The sequence below is a fragment of the Syngnathus scovelli genome, chromosome 9 (genome assembly GCF_024217435.2).
Source record: "Syngnathus scovelli strain Florida chromosome 9, RoL_Ssco_1.2, whole genome shotgun sequence".
Lineage (NCBI taxonomy): Eukaryota > Metazoa > Chordata > Actinopteri > Syngnathiformes > Syngnathidae > Syngnathus > Syngnathus scovelli.
Genome location: NC_090855.1, coordinates 5,209,335 through 5,231,226, shown reverse-complemented (window position 1 = coordinate 5,231,226; position 21,892 = coordinate 5,209,335). Strand labels below are relative to the sequence as shown.

The following is a 21,892-nucleotide window of genomic DNA, read 5'->3' as shown; positions in this document are numbered from 1 at the left end:
ACTAGGTCAATCTGTGGTTTGCCACAGACCAGTCAAAAAAGTCTAAATAAGTTGAGACAATAGAAATAAATTATTCTGAAACAAATAAATAGGATATGCACAAACATTCTTTTATGAATACAGTACAAATACAAAAAAATATGCATTGTGTAACAGTCATGACTGTAAATATACAAATAAATGGAATATAATATACATTCTACCGAGTCTGAACTCAAGATACATCTAGGGCAGCAGCAACGAGTTGTTTTAAGTTAGGAAATGTATTTTTCTTTCATGACTTCTCACTAAATATACGCAGAACCTCTTGAAATTCATTTTCACATTTTCCCCTAAAGAGACCGTTAATATCACCTCTATCTTCTCCCTACAGCACGACACTATACATGTAAACGAGACTAGATGGTCAACTGTGGCTTCGTAGCACTCCGAAGACAACGATGCACTTTTATATTGCGGTCTAAAGAAAGAATTCTGAGTGAGTACAATATGCAAATGAGTTTGTCTGCTGCTTAATTATACTGATTGTCCACAGCATTTATTTAATTTTTTTTTTTTTAATGGTACTAATGAACTTGACTTTTCACCCACACATTGTTACATTAACGTTCTGCACTAATACCGTAAACTGTTAGTCCTTACCTAAGCACAAAGACTAATAACTTGGAGTAGGATTTTTAATTTACCAGCAAGGCTTGAACTTTCTTCTTGTAGTTATGACCGCAGTTCTTCAGCCATCAAAACCAACTGCAGAATTTTTTTTTGTACTCACATAACAAAATACATCTTTACTAAAATACTCTTAATTTGTCATCGTCATTCTGCCATCATAATAAATTATAGTAGCTAGCTGTCTGCTAAATAATTACTTTTTAGGAGGCAATTAAAAATGAGCTGTTGCTTTTGTTTGAATAGAAGAACCTTCTTATCAGGACCTGTCTTGGCTCGTTGGCTAAGCAAGTGTGTGCTTTGAGAAATCATCAGGAAATTGTCCAGTTTTACATCATTGCTTCAAAAGTTAATATTATTCATCTATTTCTGTTAGCAAAGCTGCAGTTATCCTGTGTTATCTCATGTCAAATGTGCCTTAACTCGTGTCAAATGTGCCTTAAGTCGCTTCAAAAACCTAAAAGATCCGTTTGCCAAATGCTGCCATCTGCTAGACATGAGAGTAACAGCAACAGTTTTGACTTCTGCAAGTTGGCTGCAGATAAATAATATGTTACGTCTGAATGGATGAACCTTTACAAATAGACTCGGTAACAAAAACAACACTTGTCTTTGTCTCCTGTGTCAGACGAGTGTTTCCTGATTGACTAGCTCTCTCTGGTGGTCGTCCGGCCGTGTGACCTCAGATTGCTGACATGGTCCTGAGTGTTTGAAGAAGGCTACGATAAGTCTTTGCTTTCAAGTCCGAGGCTCCAGCCTGTGCGACAGTTCAAACAAGGTCTGCTGATTGTCGATGATGTGAAGGTTATCCATGTAAGCGCGCACGTCTGAGTTGCTCTTTGGGCTCATGCCATTTCCTGCAGGAGTGAAAGAGGAGAACATTTTTCTTCATCATGTCATTGCCACAGGTTGGCACAAAATGGGAATACTGACCCAAATGATCTTTCTGACACTGTCTGATGAGGCGGACCGTGTCTGCTATCATGTGCTGGTGAAGAAATCAGCATGTCAGAAATCAGTGTGAAAGTCAACGTCTTGTCCCTTCTGTGACTTACCAGCTTTTCAAAGTTCACTAGATTATCATGGAAAGTCTTGTTGCCTTCATGGATGAACGTAATATCTACAAGAGAGAGAGCGAGGTGTCGTCTCAGTATCTTGAGACACCTTCCGTGTTGATAATGATGGTGGTACCTTTAAGTAGCAGAGGAAGAAAGGGAATCTTTGGCGCCTTCATCTTCTTGAACATGTCCCTGTAGGCTTTATGGTTCAGCGAGGGATCCTATGAAGACATTTTCAAAACAGAAATGTGGGATGTGCATGCACATGGGTGCTTCTGTTTTTCATCCTATTGTCAGTGAAACACAAAATTACTTTTATATTCTGTATGGAGCATCTAAAAAAAAAAAAACTATTGTACTGAAACTAACTTTTCTGCACTTGTGTAGAGTAGACATTGTTTTCATTACTTACTGTGATGCTCTCCAGTTCAGAAAAGAGCTTTTTGAATTTCCCAGGAATTTTCTGAGGGAATAAAAATGACATTACATGCATTACAAAATTGCCAAGGAGAGAAATAATATGGATATTATTAATTTGTGATTGCTACCTCCCACGTCTGACTGAGTCGGCTGACAGCAGCAGTGTTCAGGCCCATTATAATTGCAAAGAAACAGTGAAGATTCCGCTGTGTTTTGCAGCTACCAAATGATATGCAGTGCACAATTAGTGGTCAGAGCAAACATGGTTATGCAGTACATTGATAAACCACTAGAAGGCAGCATTACCACAACTACGTATGCCAGCTACAGTTTTCACTTTTTCACATTTGGCCTACATTTATTCAACTGCTGAGAGCAGGTGGGACATTGTGGGCTTTAGATGCATAAATTAAAAGTTAAAATATTAAATACAATATATATTTAACAATAGTATGTACATCAATTGATACCTAATAAAATACTCTGCTTCCAACTTCCTTTCCCCTGAAGTAGGGCATCCCCCCCCCATGTCTTTAGAAGGTGTCTATTTGAGGAACAATGTTCATTTAAGTAGATAATACACTCCGTAATTAATTGGTTCATTTATTAGCCTGCAGGTCGTTATTTGAGGAAATACAATGATTAGACGGATGCTTACTGGGCAGCTATCTTGATGAACTTCTTGATGAGCTGTACTCTTTGGTAGAGGGCAGTGCACACCAGCACTTCAGTCATCACCCATAATTGGATCTCATTAAAGCGCTGAAGTAGCAACTCTAGCGCCGCCGTGTGGTTTCCATTGGTATGACGTCTGAAGGTGAAGTAGATCAGCTCTTGCTGCAAGAAATGGTAACACGGCCCATGAATGAGGCAAGATAAGGTCACGAGGGATATTTCTAGACAACCCTAGCAAATTATGTCAGGTTCTGGTACAAACCTCGTGAATGGAGTCAAACATGGCCCAGTCAATGTTGCTGAATGCTACAGCAACATCCCATGTGTTTAAACTAAGCATATGGGCAGTCCTTTGTTGCAGTTTTGAGTTTTCTGTGAACGGGTTCTGAGGAGGGATGCAAACAAAACAAAAAACATTTTGCACTAGTCTTGAGACATACTGTACTGGATGTACCAAACACCTAATAAATTATTTACATGTTAGTTCATGCCTTAATTTGAATCATTTACCATTTTAGATAATTCTATGCTTCAGTGTTACAATATTCCTACCAATACAACCTTACTCTGAAGAGAGTATATTAGAATACATGTTTTATTTATTTTCATAATGATTTAAAAGCGCTGGGCGCTGGAAAAAAATAATAATATTGATAGTAATTATGAAATTCAACTCGTTGTGTAGCAAAATGCAATTTGAAGGGGAAAAAATGCTGTACTGGTTAATTATTCATTCATTTCGTAAAATCTAGTGCATTTGAATTATTTTTCAAGATGGTTCAGCCATATTTGTATTGTGAGATGACTGATGACCGATGTTCTCCCTACCAGGACTTCACCCAGATCCTTTCTGCAAACATGCAGCCTTCCCACTGGCTGCAGGGAAGGGGAGAAAAGTGTGTCATGAGGCTGCAGAAGGAGTCTGCCTACAGGAGAGGAAAAAAATGGATATCACAAGCGGCAGACATCAGCCAAGCTCTGTCAAGCCGTGTACAAGAGGTAGGACCCCTACTTGGAGGAAGATAGACACTGACTTAACTGTTTATTGATCGACTGTAGAACAATTTGGCACCTCATGCTTGGCTCCAATATATGGCAAAGCATGTATAAAATCAAATTTTCCTTTTCAATAGGCTAATGGACAATTATTGCATATAATGTACACAATAGTAAATAGTCACAATTTTGATACAAGTATTGTACTGGATTGGAAGACAATGAAGTATTATGTTGTGTTTACCTCCAGGATATGTGACGGCCACCAGCGCCAGTTCATTCTGGGAAACACCCATTCTCTCAGCCACTATTTGTAGCAAGTCCTGAGCCACAGCTCCAGGATGGGCCCTCATGCTCAGGTAGGAGTCCATTGTGATGTAAACATGACAAGGTACTGCAAAGATGGAGTGTTTTGACAAGGTAAAAATAAATGAATGAATGAATTGAAATTAAAAAATTAGATGGATGGATAAAAACAAAATAAATAGATAAATAAACAAACTCATGGTTATTTGTAGGTTGGACTTGCAAACTACATTGATCACTCTTTGTTTGCTAACAACTTGGCAAATATAAAATTCAGGCAGCTGAGAGAAGCAATGAAAAATTGCTCAACAGGTATGTTTATTACGTCTTTTTTTTTTAATTGGTTGTAAATTCCAAAAGATAGTACGTCAAAAGATAGTACATCAACCTTTAACCTGATACATTTTGTCTTAAGTTTTGGGTATAAAAGACACGCCAACCATAGATCTAACCAAACGCAAAATAAATGTATCAGTTTATTTTCCTTGCCACTTATCACATATTTTTTCAAAGTAAGATTCTTATCAAAAACTGTCTGTAAATCATTTCTGTGTTCTACTTGCTTGAGACCATGTCATATTGATATTCTGCCTTTTTTCTCATCAGTGTTCTACCACTTGCAATCTTTCTCACTCACATCCCGGGGACTGCACACTGTTTTGTGTTTTTTAGTTTTCAAACACAGCAGTTGTCACGATCATTAAATTAGCACTTCCCTTGAGAGGCTTCCCGACAGCACGACATGCTGTAGCGACCTGCGTTTGCATTGTTGTTCGCAGCCGGATCATAACTCAGGAATGTGCATGCCTAACTGTCACGTTCATTCCCCGCGAGAATTCCCATTGTGCTGCTTCTGCTGAGGGTCATGCCTCATCAGAACCGTTTTAAGGAACAACCTACGATGTAAGGAATGCGTGTGTCTTTTTACCTTGCTTGGTCTGTCTGTGCGTGGCTTTGGACAGGACTCCGTTCTCTTTCAGGCTTAATTGGTGGAATAGTGCTTTGCTCTGGAAGAAGGGAAATAAAACACTCAGAGTCCATTTTCTAGAGAATGGCCCATTTAGTTACATCATCTTCACTCACCTTTCTTTGAGGTGAATATTCCTCCACCGTGCTGAGAAAGAAAGAAAAAAGGATAGATAAATAATAATAAATCTCCAACCAACATGGACCCAAAATTATTATTATATAGCCCCTGAAGTGGAGCTTGTTTATTTTCCCACTGTCTAATCAAAGTCTGTGTTGTGGGTTCACTTCATTATTTCAAGTCCATGTCAAGAAGGTGAAAGCAATTTTTTTTTTTCCCCTCCAAGACCTTTTTATTTATTCACCCTCTTCTCCACAGTTAGTCCTGATGGATGGCTATGCTAGCTGGCCCTGTCTATTAGGGTCCTTTGCATCACAATAGGCATGTTGGCACAAAGCCGATCCTGAGGGACCTACTGACCGGACAGCAGCTGTCCTTGGCCTCATGAAAATATATTATTAAAATATAAATTTGAATTATAAGGAAGCCTTATGAAAGAATTAGGGAGAAGTAACATGGTTAAGTTACTTAGCTTTGAGGAACGCACGGAAAAGCTTAGTCTGCATTCTGCAGCACAAAGCAGCCAATCTTGCGCTTCCAATGGGCCTCATTGTAAAAAGACCATAAATAGTTGAGTATGTCACTTAGTGCCACCCACACAAAGTGTACTGGTTGTGGTGGGTCTCCCTCTCTGGATGTAAGCGAGAATGAGTCACTGGCAGGAAAAAAAAAGCAGCAGCAGCATCAAGCGAGACCATTTGCACTGGATCCTAATGGGCAGGCGGACAGAGACTCCCCAGGGAGACTCTGATTGGAGGCTGCGGTCCGGGGATGGGATTAGGAGAAGCAGTCACACATGGCAAAGTGTTTGTCAGCTGGGGGATTGTCACCTTCACCAAGGAGGTTGTGTTTGTTTGGTAGTGAGCAAGATATAGCGAAACTACTAAACCAATTTCTCCAAACTAGTGCAGAATACAGTAATTGCCAATGTTCTTCCACGAGAGAGCAGAAAATATAATCAACCAAATTGAATTGGGTTAAACAGATCCACATTTCAGACCATGTGTAAAAAATTATTATAAATATTATGATTATCCCAGCAAACATACAATCTTCTGTGACATTTGTGCTTGGTGGTAGCGGTGATTTTTGTTTTATTTATTTATTTATTTATTTATTTATTTATTTATTTATTTATTTATTCATTCATTCATTCATTTGATTATTTTTAAATTGCCGCTATGTTTAGTTATTTTTAAATTGCCGCTATGTTTAGTTATTTTTAAATTGCCGCTATGTAAAAAAACTGTTCATTGGCTCAATGTAGGTTGAGAGTGTAAAACGCACATTAGTGTGTGTATGTGTGTGTGTGTGCACGCTTGTAAATCTGTTTTTCTTTGAACAGCTCCGAATAATTTGATGAACCTGCAGCTTGTTCCTCGCACATTTTCATGCAGCGAAATGAGACGTTGCAATGAGCCACCGCCGCTTCCATTGAAGATGAGCTCGCTCGTTATCTCGGAAGGACAGAAAGTGTGCCAAAATGTGGCTATTAAAATTGCAGCCTTGCTTGGGTAACTTCCTGCGCTGCACGCCCTGGGGCGTCCCTCGCTTAACGTAGTAACATCAAAAAGCTTCATCACCCAAAAATATTGACAAAATGTCTCTCAAAACTGATGTTTGCACTTTGCTGCATTATTAACGAATTTCTTAACTGGAATGTTTTGGATGACACGAAGCTTCAACGTTGCCATGTTCTTCCTTCTCGTCAAGGTACATAAACCTGTCATTCACCCGTCAGCTCGTCTTTTATTTTATTCCCTTGATTTATGGATATTCAGCATAAAGGGCTCCCTGACTTTCATATTTTCATGCACAAAAGCCCAGAACACTGCATTTCCTTGCCAGCCTCTAAAAGAACGCATTCATGAGAGAAGAAGAAGCTTTTCCTTTGTGTGATGTGCTTTCCTCTCAGTCCTGCAATCGTTCATAGTTGTGCTTGCCTTAGCAGATCATTTTTAATATCGTTTGTAAATCATTTGGTAATCATCTGATCATGTTACTCACTGCCTCCGATGCAACTGGTAGAGCTTCTGCAGCTCCCTCAAATCCTTCTGCAAGCCGGGGTGCTCGTAAAGGTCATCTAGCATGTAGCGGTACAAAGTCTGCAAGAAAAAGTCTCTCTTCATTAGACAGACGCTGCCCCCTCTTTTTTTGTGCGTGTGTGTCAACCTTTGTCCTCTACCTTCATGAACACCTTGACATGCTCGTCCTCTCTCAGAAAGTCCCTGCAGAGAAGTAGCCACTGTGACACCAGGTGCGCCACTTTCTGTTTCCTCTCCACAATCTCCTTTGTGTCTTCTTTCGATCGGCAGAGCTTGCAGCAATAAGTAAGGATAGGTTAAGGCTTCAAGTGTTGATGTTAAACTTGTTAACATTGGTTTTTATTGAAGGATATTGTCCCAGAAGAGCTTGACATAAATCACCAGTTGACATAAACACTGGATAGGTCAGCAGAAAGTCATCCAAAAGTGTGTCTGTTGACAGAAACGCATCATTAGAACGCAATTGGACATTTTTCAGTGCTACTGAAGCATTTAAAGTACATATCGCTGCCAGTATGACTCATTTATGAAATGGAGTTATTTCAAAGGAGAGCAACATGAGAGACATTTCAGTGAGGATGCTGGAAGTCCGTCGAGCTTCTGATGATGGCTTCCCTCAGCCCCGGTGAGGATTCTCCTTCTTCTATTTAGCTTAGCGAGTCCAAACAAGCCCGAGTATAGCTTTATCTTCAATGGCACACACAATAACCATCTCGGCCTGTAAATGTGCTGATAAGCCAGTCACGTTAATGTGTAGGTTGACTCGAAAAACATGATGGAGTTTGACTGATCGTGCGACAGAAAGGCGTTTTTTTTTTTTTTTTCCTCATTATTTTATTTTATTTTTTTACAAAATCGTACAGCAATGTGGAAAAATATTAAATGTATGATCGATTAAATTAAACCAAGCCAAGGACTTTTTGTTCTTTTTTTTTTTAACAAAATCGTTCATCAATGAGAAAAAATATGAAATGTATTTGGATCGTTGTGGTTTTTAAGTCCCAATTTTTATCCCGCTTTGATTGTGTACTCCAACTTTAAACGTGGAGTCATTCGTGGAATCAATTAGGCTGACAATCCTTTTTCTGTTTCAATACGTACACATACAATTGATTATCACAGCCTTCATATTAAGCATGTTAATGCGTCACTTATCAACTTCAGCTGCCAACAAGCAGCCATTCTCCATGTGGGAAAAACATCAAATCTTCTTGGCTGGATCATCTTGAGTTTTTGAACACAAAATGTTCTTTTCAAGATAGTTCTGTGTGCAGCGTGCATCTAAAATATGAAAAAAAAATCATGCTGTGCTGCTGGCAGAGGATCAATTCCTGACTTCTTCACAATCTCTCTGTGATTATTAGCCTCATATATACGGAGATCTTGCAAAAGGCAACTTCAGAGCCTCTAAAGCAAGAAGCCTTTTGTGTTTTACTTGCAATTCAAAGGATTATATTGAATATTATGTGTATTTTGACTCCTCACATTCTGATGATTAGACGTGAGACAATTTGATGGAAGGGGAAAGTTCACCTACAACGTTACAGGTTGCAAGAACTTACTGACAATTGCCGAGTTCCTCTACAACAAAGGTGTCAAACTCATTTTTGTCATGGGCCGCATTGTGGTCATAGTTTTGAAATCAGAGGCTAGTAAAAACTGTTCAAATGGTTTCAAAAGATGGATGGTAATAAAAGAATGCTAGCAATATCTCCATTTCAACAAAGTGAAAACAATTTGTTATTTTAGTAATGACACAAAGTCAATGCAAAATTTGTATTCGCGGCCACAAAAAATGATGTGACAGGCCGTATCTGGCCCCCGTACCTTAGGTTTGACACCTATGACATCAATTACTGCCTCATTACTTCTTTTTTTACTGTAGGTGTGTGGCTCTTTGACCTTGGGACCTCACCCCGCATGCTCTCATTTCATGGTGGACACATCTGGATCATTACTCAACACAGACCAGTGAACTTAAAGGTAGGTGTCTTTTTTTTGTCAATACATGTGCACGATGTGTTGCTGTTTGTTGATTTTTGCACCAGCAATTGGCTCACAACAAATCCCATGAGACAGCATTGAGATCAATTTCGTTCACTTCCTGATCGGAATGAGTAATGATTTCTCATTGAGGAGCTTTCCTTGTAACAGACCAAATGTGAACACCACCATTTACCAGGACTCAAAGTATGTAAATCTCTCGCTCTCTCTCCCGCGTCTCCCTTATTCACTATTTCTCTTCCGAGCTTCAGCAACGGAGTTTCCTCTGCCTTGGCAACAGTGTCACATTATTATTAGAGTACCTGCTGCCACGAAGCGAAACGGCTGCATTTGTGTGTTATAAAGATATGCTTGCCTGCTGACTGTATGAAAAAGCTCATTCCCCAAACTACACATTGATTGCCTTTGATTAGAAGAAATAAAAACAAAAAAAACATGGTGACATCCAAGGGTGAGCAGGACCTGAAACTCACCTAACTGCTGTTTTTGTTCTCAAGAAAAAGTCCTGTTTCTTGCTTTGGCGCCATCTTGTGGCATCTTGTGTCAGGGAACAACGTTGAAGTTAACTGAGGAGCTTCATGTAGATTTTTGTTGTACTGTGGCATCCATTGGCTGTATCAGTATAAAACTTTTAGGGAGCTATCAAGTGTTCACATGCTTGTGCTTTTTGCACCAGCCGGGCGACACTATAGCCTAATATGCATATTTTTGGAAACCAACAAAATGTCCTAGCCGAGATTAGACCCCAGAACCTTTGACTGTGAGACAGTCTTGCAAATTCTTGCACGCAATAATGACATCACAGACACATAATGTTAACTACTCAGATATGTTCTCTAAAGAGGAACCCAAACAAAAACAGGAGTGGGGGGGGGGGGTTAACCACCGACCTGAGTCTTTGCTCTGTGTGGCTGTCTGGTCCTCTTCCAGCTTCAGGTCATTCAGCAGGTGTTCCAGGATTTTCTCCGGAGTCCCTGACACCACCGTATACCTGTCAGACACCACAGAGTCAGAGGACGAGTCCTCATCCATGGAGGACAGCGAGCGACCGCTGCTCCACTCCTCCTCGCCTTCCGTGCCCTCGTCGTCAATGTAACGGAAGTAGGGCACGTCAAATGTGGGCAGAGTGGACGGCTCTACCCGGCCGGTACTGTCGCTGCTGCTGCCGCCGGTCCCCTCCTCTGACCCTTCCTCATCTTCGTCCTCATCCTCCTCCTGCTCCACCAAGGCGGCGTGCAGCAGCAGCATCTCATCCCGCAGCAGGCTCATCCTTGCCCTCACGCCGGCAATGTTACCGTGGTTACTGTTGCATGCCCCCTTTATGCTGCCATCCAGAGTCCTGTGCCCCCCTCTACCCACTAATAGTCCAAACAAGTCCCTCTCCCCGAACGACTTGAACGGGAAGGCTCACAGTTTCATTCTGTTCAGATCCGTGTATCACGGTCCTATATGAGCAGTTGTCAGAGTAATCCAGGGAGAATGACAAGAGGCGGAGAAAGCATCAGTGAGAGAGGCAGGCAGAGATTTGTGGAGTGGCTTTACCTCCGGTTCCCCGCCACCGCCGCCTCCTCCCGCTTGCCTCCTCCCCTCGCTGGTTGTGACGCCATCCTCCGGAGGACCAGAACGCAGTGGCCCCGCTCCTGCACGCGCACTGCCTCGTCACTTTGGACAGGCTGGACATTAGAGATGGAGAGAGGGAGGGATTGTATTATCACCAAGGCGACTCCCACTACCCCCCCCCCCCCCCCTCTCCCGCCCTGCATGTTCTTCAAGCAACACAAATCACCACTGATTTCCATCACAATGCTGTGTCAAAGCCTGCACTGTAAATGAAGCACAATTTCCACTGATCATTATTCAGGCTGTATCAGTAGGAGCCCATTCACAAATTAACATAAGTGGCTCATACATATTTTAATTAGTGATTCCTGATGTCGCCGCTATCAAATTATGACTGGTGCCTTCGGGGTCTGCTGTCTCCTACCTGTCTTTATGATTTCAGATCCAGATTTGTCATGACAAGTCACCCAATCTGCTATAAATCTGAAGCAGGAAAGGTCACCCCCTGTTCTATCTTTAAATCTCATTCAGGGAGGTCCTCTTTTTGTACAGCTAACGAGACAGTGTGGGTGGCAAAGGCGTAGAAACTCCAACATTGCAATTAGTTGCTCGGAGATAATGTATACAGCAATTATCAGTGTGTTGTGCCAAAAAATGTATCTGTCTGGGGAAGACGTAGTTTAAAAAGGAACATTGCATTTTTTGATTCAACGACTAGAGCTGCTTTTTACAAACATTAGATCAGGAATCAAATTTAGAGCATCTTTTCTTTAATTAATGCTCACATAATATAAATAGAAAAAGATTGAAAATGTAATGATAACACAAAATTTGACAGCAATATCTGTATATTTCGATCTTAAGCTCTAAATTACTTTTTCTACTGAGAATGCTTGTGTGTTACATTACACCTTCATACAACACTGGTTTTAAAGTGGGAGGGGGAAAAAAAAAAGAAAAACGTCCAACCTGACAGCCAGACTGGGGATTTGGGCTGGTGCGTTTTTTTCAGGTTGTAGCAGTGCCACTTGATTGACAGCTGACAGTTGAGCGGGGCGTGGTTTCAGACGACAAAGCAAAGACGACAATTTTTGCAATTCTACCTCATTTTATCAAGTTGGTGATTCAAATTTATTAGGCTCAGTAAGAGCACTTCTTTGTGGTGTGTTAAATTTATTTTCACTTAAATACCTCAAATATACTGCCTCTTTTCAAAACATTACTTTTAGGGCACATTGCCATGGTAACAGACCCAAGTCAACTGATGTGCTGCATACAAACCCCAGATGTCTTTTTGTTCTTCTAGCTTGTACGAAGATTATAAACCACTTGACAAAAGGCAGGTTTGGAAGGATCACAGATATTGGCCATAATGAGGATTTCACTGTATGGTGCACGCACACGCATCCTACACTGGTCCAAAACCCCGCCTCCCCTCACCCGTCAGTCAGTGCTGCACTTATCTCTGTTGATGCAATTAGCTGTGCAGACACCCTGGTAGTGGATCCTTTTTTTTTTTTTTGTTGGCCTAATTGCCTTTTGCACAGAAGCGTTCAAGCATTGCTTCAAGACACATTAACATTGTTACCGCAACATATAAACATAGCAAGTGCAAGTCTTGAGCTCCCTTTGTTTTCATCCATAAGTAAAAGGATTTTTTCATCTGCTCTCAAAGCAATTTGATCACTATTAAGTGAGTTTGTCAGCATCGCTCCGCTCAATATGCAAACAAACCTTTCCTCACAATGAAATATTGATCTGACTCTGATGCTGCGGCTACTACGACACTCACTGAGCCATGTGGTTAACTCAGTACAACAAGAATCAGTTCTCTGGAGTCCAGACCTTGACGTGAGCCCAACACTCATCTCGCTCTGAAGTCTCCCCAAAATGGACTTTAGCCGTATTAGAGTAAACACTGATTTTTTTAGAGCCATGTGATTTTTCAGTGTTTTATTGTCTCTCCCTTCCAGATGCATTCCATTGGCTTAGGGACCGACCCTGTCTGCTTCGTGATGCTAGCAAGGAACACTCAAAAGCAATCTGGAAGATGTCAGTCTTGACACAGCTCAGATTTGGTCCAAACTCAAACACCAGCTTGGTTTTCAAAAGAAAAAAAAAAGCATTTGATGTTGATTTGGTTCCTTGCTGAAGCCTCTGTTCAAATCACCAGTGTGCACGCTATGCAAAATATTTGCACATGAATTTGCCAAGAGGAGCAATTCCAAGTAGCCCTATCCATCAAAATGACATTGGGAAATAAGACTAAACAAGATTGAAAGTGATTGCATAACAGTCAGAGTGCATTGGACTGCCAAAGTCATGCATTTGCCATCTGGGAACTCTAAGCTCTTTGATGCCCATATTTAGATATGTATATGAGTCACGTGGCTGGTATGTGCGCAACATCATTGGATTACAGTTAACTACCGCATTTCCTAGATAATCTCCCATTTCCCATGTCAAGTATTAACTAAGATCTGCTATGATGGACATGCTGTAAATATATATATAGTACATTGGTGCACTTTCTACTATTTAGAGTATATGACAGCATCTGAGATTTTTTTGTGCATGTCGTTACGCAGAGATTAGTAAAGGCATTGTGCAGCCAAATTGTCATTCTGTTGAATAACAAGAGATAAAGAGATTTAGTGTTTGGAGAAAAGGTCGAGGACCTGACAAAGTGGACTCCACCCTGAAGCCACATAATGTCCCCGCATGGTGGTCTGGCCCACTTGCGTCAATGCTTCCTGCCATTGTGGCATAGTCGAATTAGCGTAACCATTCAGACAGCAGGAAGTTGAGCGCGCCATGATTTCGACCAATCAGAGGCCATTTTGATATTACATGATGTCATCCGGTGTTTGATAACTCGGGTGTGTTTTCAGAAATATTTAAACTTTTATTTAACAGACTAAGCCAACACAAAAATTAAAAATTGATCAAATCTGAGCATACTCCAAAAGTATATATATTTTTTAAATGGACTTTTTATGATTATCACCTTTATAGACAACCAGAATGGATTTACAAGATATGATTCGAGTGGATGGTGTAATGAGGAAAAAAAAGTTTTGCATTTACCGCAAATTTAAACCGAGATCATTTCAAAACTCTTTCCACCTGCCACCTCCAAATAAATTGAGTAAATTTGCTGTACATTGGTCTTGTGAACTAACATGTAAGAATATCAAAGAGTATCATTACAAATTGTACTCAAGAGCCAACTTTATAAATACCAAAATTTTACTGATGACATCATTCACATTGAGAGCAGCAGCCTTTCGCAGGCATTCAAATTCGACATCAACATAATTGAGTTACCAAAGTTTCTCACTGTTCTGTGTCACTCACCTCATTTGTCCTCTCTGGGCCCTTGCTGTGATTCTGCAAGAAGCGGCAACCATCCTTGGCCAGTCTCTGGACCATCTCCAATCTGGACAGTTCTTCCTTATCATGCAGGATGCACATGCTGCTCGGTTGTAGCGAAGGGGACACGGAGAACATGTACTTCAGACCGCAGTCCCACGACATCACTGGGATAGCGAGGACAACTGGCGCCCGGGAGCTGACTTGCAAAGAGGTGAAAATCACTCTGTTGTAAACTCGATTGTCACTGAAAGCAAAATCCCAGAGAGTCCAGGTGCGTGCGTACAAAAGCAATGACACGCTCTCGTCTCGTCCTTCCCTTGCCTTTCACTACAGGAGGGGGGGAGTTGGGAACAGGGCAGGTTCAGGAAACATCTGGCTAGCCAAACACACCCAAAAAGGAAGTTGGAGAATCCCTTGAATGCAGGAGAGTCTGGATTCAGGATTGGGCAGGGTGCTTTGTATTGGAAGGTCAAACACTTTGTTCAGTCACGCACACAATACAATAAGCAAATTCCCATGTAGGGTGTTAAATTATAAAGAACCATTTTTACTACTCTCAAGCAGTTGAGATAAGGTTACAAAATAATCTTTGGACAGGGTGCTTATTAGAGAAGGATGATTATTCGCAAATTAATATATTATTTATTTTAATTTATATTATTTATGTTTGTATAATTTCTTACTTCATAATAAATTTGTTCAATTTTAAATAATGATGTTTCTGAATAAAGCAAAATAAATTAAAACTTTTTAAAAATTTAATTCATTGATTAATCGACAACATAATCAACAGATGAATCGATTATTAGAATTATAGATGTTTGCAGCCGTACTCCATGTTATATTATATTCATATAAAGGGCATAATAGTGATTTAATTGTATTCATTTGCTGTAAAGATCATTGAAACTTGCTCTTTGCTCATTGTTTTTAGGGTTACTGTGAGATTAAAGGAATGACCAAGGGCATTCATTTTTCCCATATGACCATTTTATCTATTAGAGTCCTATTGATTTGTCTGCAGTCAGCAGCAAACGCTTGACTGGGTCCTTGCAAGGCCATTCAGTCATACTGGCATCTTAAATGTGCTGACTCATGGAAGTGACAAATGAAAAAGGGTCCAGGATTTCAGTTGCTCTGCTTCTTTGACATCTTTCCCCTTTTTGTTGTTTAGAATGATCAGGTACTATATAAATCTATGAAGAGTTCTGACGGCCTGAGGAAAGAAGCTTTTCTCAGCCTCCAGGTCGTGGCCCTGCAGGAGCGGAGGTATTTATCAGAGGGGAGCTGACTAAAACAGTCTGTTGTTGAGGTGGCCGACGTCTTTGATGATTTTCTTGGCTCTGGATCTGCACCTTCTGGTGTCCTGGTTCAACTGTAAATATTTCCCTTTCACCTGTCCAGTCTACATACAGTATCGTTTAAAAGTTTGGGGTCACTTAGAAATGTCCTTATTTTTTTAAATATATTTTTTTACATTTTTTTTAAATTAATATTTTTTCAATGAGGATAACATTGAACTAATCAGGAATACACTCTATACATTGTTGATTTGGTAAATGACTATTCTAGGTGCAAAAAAAAATGTAATGCATTATCTCCATAGGTGTATAAAGGCCCATTTCCAGCATCCATTATGTTAGCTAATTGTGTTAACAGGCTAATGAATGATTAGGAAAAACCTTAAACGCTTGTGCAATTATGTTAGTTTTCATGGAAAACACGAAATTGTCTGCGTGACCCCAAACTTTTGAATGATAGTACAGTTGCTTTTTTTCTTTTCCGAACTAAATAATTAATAACCAGTTGCAGGCACAGTTATGTAATATGACTTGTTACGATCTGGTGGACATTTGGCTCAAGAGGTGCGACGAGATAGTCCCTCAAGGTAACAAAGGATGTGACCGACTTTGAATACTAAAAGCAGTGTAGCCTACTATTTGTTCTTACGTGCTCTTTTTCTAGTTTCTCAGTCAGGCAAATGCAGCCTTGAGTGTGCTACCACTGACCCAGTTTCTAAAGCAAACGAATTTTAAAGTGAGAATGCCCTAAAGTCAAACTTGTTAGTGTGTGCAAGGTAATCAGGGAATAGCATGAAAAACATCGGGGGTGCTGTAGGCCTGCAGCAGAAGGAGAAGGAAGTGATGAAAGCTTATTTTGCTTGTTGCACTTTTTCACTCTTATCCAAATACAGTATTTGAACCCTGTTTTGCAGTTTAGATGATGATAAATTATGGACATCATTCTGTATCATATCTGATGTCCTTTCTTTCACACTTAAGCCAAACTGCTTTAAAATTAGTGCAAAACATTGCGCAATCATACAAAAAATAGAAATGACAAAAAAGCAGCTAAAGATGCCTGAGCCTTTTTATTTCACTTTTTTTTTTTGATGACCCAACAGAAGGGTGCTTGTAATGCCAAAAAGGAAAAAAAGAGTCTAACAATAAAACATGAATTGGAACATGCTCATGATTTAAGCCGTACTGGATCTCCTTGGTGTTCCATTCCAACTCAAATTTGTTGTTGTAGCCATCATGTCAAGACAAATGTCCTTTTTAAAATTCTTTATTATGTATTTAGTCTTATCATATCAGTCTATAATGAACAGTGACAACACGCGATATGTCGAGGTCACAGGAAAATGATACAAATATATTGCAGAGGTGGTGCTGGTTGTGGGATGTACACGAAGGCCATATAAAAACATTGAGTGGCAGAAAATAATCCCCAAGGCGTATACGGCCAACTGTGTTCTTTGTCGCAGTGAGGTCATGGTCGGTTCATTTGAAGTGTGGTTGAACACTGTCAATAGAAGTGACACTGTTGATTTGAAACATTTTGAAAAATAATTGTTATTTTAAATACACAAGCCATTGTAGGTTTTGTGTTCTTTGTTGATTCCTGCACAGCAAAATAAATCAGGTAAAAAATCCATTAAAAAGGCAGCTGCCTTTCTTACTTTTATTTCACATGATCTCATGCGTGATTCCCTTTATTTTCCTTTATTGGAAATCCTGGAATATTTCCAAGTGGGTGGATCAGTACCGTCTGTATAACGAATGTCTTTCTTTTCAATGCATCAGTGTTTTCCTCACAACAGCAGTTCTTTTGTACGTGCAGGTTAAAAAAAAAAAAAAAAAGTCACTATCCATCCACTTTCATAGCGGAAGCCTTAAAAGCTTCATTGCAGTACTCCTATGGGGTTTACAAACGCATAGAGGCTCGTTGTAAATTCCACTAGGACATCTCCCCTGGAGGTTTCATTGCTGCATTTATAGCGGCCATTCATATTCATGATACAGTGTTGCTCCCATTCTATTGCACCTGAGTTCTGGTTTGCTGCTTTAACACATGCAGGCCCTGCAGGGAGGAAGCAGCTGAGGTGAGACAAACTCTGGCTGTGGTGTGCTGAAATGAACGGCTAAGTCACGGAACAGGAGGGAGACATTCATCGCACGTAGTCAGAGCGGACTCAGAGCTGGTAAAGCATCTCATGCTTGCATTTGTGGCCTTTGTCTCCCCTTTTAAGTGGCCAGGCGACGTTTTCTCTTGGCTTTGTGTGCATACAGGAAGTACATAGTGTGTCCAGTGGTGATGAAAAGCACAGAAATGAGAACTAGGATGCCGAAATGCTGCGGCTGTGGAGCAGAGATGACCATTATGAAGTGCAGCAGGTCCATCAGGTAATTCATAGAGCTCTGCACCCCATTTACAACACCTCGCTCGGACTCACAGATGTTCTCCTGCAACAGCTGGGTGACTGTCAGGTCAAAGGACCACAAACCTGGAACACAAGTGACACCAGGGCTTGAAAATATTGCCAATGTGTGCATCATAACGACCACTCGCACAATAATATCCCAAACTATATAGCAAATATTCTGACGTACTAGTTGAGACTGACTAAACAGCGCCTCTGCTGGTTGAAGCCAAGTAATGCAGTCTTTTTTGACTTAACATTCTGATAGAGGCAAGTTAATTGTGACCTGTGGTCAGTTTGGATCAAATTGGTAGCTATTGCCACATCCTCAGAACTGCTTTTGTTTTTTAGAGCACAAGATCATCAAAATAAATGCTTTCTTATAACGTTGCTATTCAGTGCAATTGAGAGACTTTTTGCATTTAACCAGAAGGTCTGGCAGACAGATTGAGTATTGATTGTGACATTTAACAAGAAGAAGAACAATAGGTTCAACGGTGGATGTACCCCGTAAAAGTAAATGCCGAGTGTTGTTTAAACCGTGCCCGCTCACCGATGCGTGCCGTGATGACCCCCATGAACAAGAAGATGATGGAGATGTAAGACTCCGGCGCGCTACCGGAGGGCACGTTGTCAAAAAGCACAGTGTTGTTGGTCCAGTGGATGGAGGAGCGGTCAGGCAAAAGTGGTTGATTGCTGCCTCCCCTCAGCGGAGACGTATGTTTTTGTCTTTGACTCGCCATCTCTCCAAGCTCCGAGGAGGAGTTTGAGGTAAAGTAGGGCATGAGCAAGCTAAGATCCATGGGACTGCCGGGGGCAAAGACGGAGCAAACACACAAGAGCAAGCAGCCCAGGTGGAGGCAGCTGGAGATGATGCCAGTGTTGATCAGACCGTACGTCTTCCTCAGTCTCGTAAACATGACGGTGCCCATCAGCCCCGTGATGGCCGACACGCCCATCAGCAAACTGAGGAGGGAGCCGCTTATGCCTTGAGTGTAGGCGTAGCCGGTGGTGATGCAATCAAAGCCCAGTACGGTGGTGTAGAGGAACGCCAGGCCCATTCCCGCCAGGAAGACCGGCTGCTGATAGTAAGACCTCCATCCATCCTTGCAGGTGCTCACCAGCCAGCGAAACCTCCGGAAGCACAGCGGGAGATTGGTGATTTCTTTCAGGTGAAGGCTCGCATCGCTGTTGCTTTCTGTCAGAGGATGAACCACTTGACCTTCACCTGTTGACAAATATGAAGTCAGTCCGAGAAAAGGCAGTTAAAATATACCGACATTTTTCTCATACCTTGCGTTCCTCTCTGGTCCATCCCTTGCAGATTGGCTTGGTCCGCCTCCACCGTCGGTGGTTTGACAGAAAGAGCGGGTACGATGCGGTACACCCGCGACAAGAAGAAGAACTCCACAATGAGAGAGACGAGGTTCCATCCCAGGATGAAGCCACAACCAACTACGTTGGAGGCTAGGGTCATGACCTGCCCCACCGCCAGCGGTGCCAGGATGTTGGTCACCTGATCTATCCGTCTCATGGTGGCATTCATTCCTTTTGTCAGAATCGAGGAGGCTGACGTTAACGCGTGCCCGCCACGACCATGTGCGAGAGCGAGTCGTCTTACCGGCCAGGTGGCCTCGGTTGTAGCCGGTGATGACAATGATCCAGTCCCTCTGGATGGCGATGGTCAGCGCGGTGCTTGCGAGGTTTGCCACATCTGCCAGGACGATCACCACCGTATAACAAACCACCTTGTGTAAGTTTTGCGATGCAACATGTTATTATGGAAGCACAGAAGGATTGCAGCAACAAGCTCACAGCACAGAGGGAAACAACAACAACAGCAATAATCACAGCCATTATCCCGTTATTGAATATGAGTGAGTGAATGGACGCCGGGTGTACTCACAGTAAGCCAGCCGTCCCAGATCTGCTCAATCCTTTGCTTATATGAGAAGACCAACATGAGCACAATGCTACAAATTGTCACTGAGATGTTCTGGATGAAAAGAGACGCATGTGCAACTGAAAAGAGACAAAAAAGGCAACTCTCAGAGCCTGGATGATATTTTCATTTACAAATCCTAACCTGAACCAGATGTAGGTGGCTGTGAACCGTGTGCCTCGCCGGTTTTTGAGTGAATAAATCAAATCAGGAAGTGATTTACACTTGAGGCGCCGGAAGGGGAATGCAATTTACCACATAGGGGGACGGCACAGCCTTAAGATTGAGATGCACTGATTTATCATCCGCTTGTCTGATGCACAGTAATGCATGCAAAAATTTTCAGGGGGGTGTGAAATTGCTGCCGCATACCTTTATTCCTGGGATTGCGGTCAACCCAGTCCCCGATCAAAGCTCCGAGCAGGAGCACCGAGCCGGCCACCACCAAGCCGAACACTGCAGTCAACAGCAAGTTACGTCCGTACAGCTCAATCAGGAACACAGAGATGGCAAAGTGCCACATTCGGTCGCCCTGATTAACACAACACAAATGAGCGTCATTACCTTTCAAGAAGCAGCCTTAGCTTCAGTCACATAAAAAGAGAATATGTGAGTTATGCTTATAAGAGAATGTGATCAAAGTATTTGCTAACCAAAACAGCAGCACCTACCAACACACTTAAAACTGATAGTAACAATTTCCTTGCCCATTAAGATGAATGAGCGTTTTGCGTTATTTACTAACCAAAACAGCAGCACCTACCAACACACTCAAAACTGATAGTAAAAAGTTCCTTGCCCATTAAGATGATCGAGCATTTTGCGGTATTTGCTAACCAAAACCGCAGCACGCACTTAAAACTGATAGTAAAAAGTTCCTTGCCCATTAAGTTGATCGAGCGTTAAGTGGAGTCAGCATCTTCTAATGACAATTAGCGTTCTACCATCTTATGTCCTTGCTCCACAGTGTGTTGTGTATGTTTTGTTCCATGTGTGTTTGTAGGGGGGGGGGGCGTGTGTATGCAGGAGATGATTCTTACCCACATTGACAACGCTCCACTGACATAGATGAGGAACTTGGGACCCTTGAGGTAGATAAGCGCTGAACCTTATAAGAAATGCATAAAAATGTATATACAATGTATTTGAGTCTGTCATTTGTCTTCAAAGATGAGCTCACCTGGTATGCTCCTGGCTTTTTTGGCTCTCGCATTCCTGATGTCGTCAGGCTCGAACTCGACCACAACGCCGCCACATTGGGAGGACTCGGCTCGCTGAGACATTGCCTGTGGAAGACGGTAAACTTAAATCTTTTGATAAAGTATTTGACATTAGATCGAGAAAGTCGTACCGGAAAGTCACTAAGTGTGCACATTATTTTTTTAATATCAGGTCGTATTTCTGTTGCTCTACATATTGTGTCATCTAATAATTCCTATACATCACATTGGAAAGCAGGAAAAAAAAATTTTTCTTTTTACAAACAGAACTCAGTCATACAACATGATTATCTTTGCTCCTGAACAAATGCGGCCTTAAGCTCTAAAAAAAGTCAAATGTAGGTGAGTCACCTTGTTTCCGGTCTTACACTTGATCCTTGTTGCTGTTTCTTGACGATGCGTGTTGTGCCATGTATCCTACATTGGGATGTTTGTCTTTCCTGAGAGCTGGAATTCAAGCTGTAGTAGTCTGAAAGGCTTAATAGCATCCCGGTGCTCAAGTGCACCATTGTATGAAAGTGCCAGAAAAGCAGAACAGGCAGTGGCACAACAAAAGCAGCCAGCATATTCCACAGCACGTGACAACGAGGGGAGCACAATGTCACCATCCGCCCACTTCCCAAAAAGGACAACTGTGTGACTGCTCCAACTCATGTGGATGCACACACACATATCATATTGTATGTTAAGTTGTCACACCTAGTGAGTGCCAACTGTGTCACCACAATCACATTGATATAAATCGGATTTATTTTGATTGACGTGTTAAACAGTCCCGACTATGCCTCAACAGTATTTCTTATTTTAAACGACTTTAATAAGATTCTTTCTC

General features: G+C 41.5%; 2 protein-coding genes and 1 long non-coding RNA gene across 3 annotated transcripts; 1 reads left to right on the top strand and 2 right to left on the bottom strand.

Moving 5' to 3' along the window:
- Positions 1-89: 89 nt before the first annotated feature.
- LOC125975535 (rap guanine nucleotide exchange factor 5) lies at positions 90-14,507 on the bottom strand. Its single transcript, XM_049731264.2, has 18 exons — positions 14,178-14,507; positions 10,803-10,933; positions 10,151-10,251; positions 7,610-7,688; positions 7,397-7,541; positions 7,219-7,316; positions 5,208-5,238; positions 5,053-5,131; positions 4,063-4,212; positions 3,651-3,748; positions 3,085-3,207; positions 2,806-2,984; positions 2,276-2,366; positions 2,140-2,190; positions 1,861-1,948; positions 1,725-1,789; positions 1,603-1,657; positions 90-1,526 (listed from the first exon to the last, which is right to left on the bottom strand). The coding sequence occupies exons 1-18, from the start codon at positions 14,355-14,357 to the stop codon at positions 1,408-1,410; spliced, it is 1,863 nt and encodes a 620-aa protein (XP_049587221.1). The 5' UTR covers positions 14,358-14,507; the 3' UTR covers positions 90-1,407.
- On the top strand, positions 14,267-21,459 carry LOC125975613 (uncharacterized). Its single transcript, XR_011087322.1, has 5 exons — positions 14,267-14,406; positions 17,556-17,679; positions 17,768-17,881; positions 19,223-20,931; positions 21,011-21,459. It is a non-coding gene; the product is annotated as an uncharacterized lncRNA (long non-coding RNA).
- Positions 16,754-21,501, bottom strand: si:ch211-254p10.2 (ferroportin). The gene is made up of 9 exons (XM_049731375.2): positions 21,412-21,501; positions 21,021-21,126; positions 20,881-20,948; positions 20,213-20,372; positions 19,805-19,920; positions 19,520-19,646; positions 19,192-19,446; positions 18,452-19,126; positions 16,754-17,982 (listed from the first exon to the last, which is right to left on the bottom strand). Exons 2-9 carry the CDS (start codon positions 21,121-21,123, stop codon positions 17,723-17,725), a joined length of 1,764 nt encoding a protein of 587 aa, XP_049587332.1. The 5' UTR covers positions 21,124-21,126; positions 21,412-21,501; the 3' UTR covers positions 16,754-17,722.
- Positions 21,502-21,892: the final 391 nt, after the last annotated feature.

Bases quoted from the DNA above. Each gene is read 5' to 3' on its own strand.
- LOC125975535 (XM_049731264.2), bottom strand. From the start codon at position 14,357: ATGTCGTGGGACTGCGGTCTGAAGTACATGTTCTCCGTGTCCCCTTCG. The intron at 10,934-14,177 runs GTGAGTGACACA...TCTAATGTCCAG, and splicing joins GCCCAGAGAGGACAAATGAG to CCTGTCCAAAGTGACGAGGC. The intron at 1,658-1,724 runs GTAAGTCACAGA...TTTCTTCACCAG, and splicing joins TAGTGAACTTTGAAAAGCTG to CACATGATAGCAGACACGGT.
- si:ch211-254p10.2 (XM_049731375.2), bottom strand. From the start codon at position 21,123: ATGTCTCAGCGAGCCGAGTCCTCCCAATGTGGCGGCGTTGTGGTCGAG. The intron at 19,921-20,212 runs GTATGCGGCAGC...GTCTCTTTTCAG, and splicing joins CCGCAATCCCAGGAATAAAG to TTGCACATGCGTCTCTTTTC. The intron at 19,647-19,804 runs GTGAGTACACCC...AACTTACACAAG, and splicing joins TCTGGGACGGCTGGCTTACT to GTGGTTTGTTATACGGTGGT.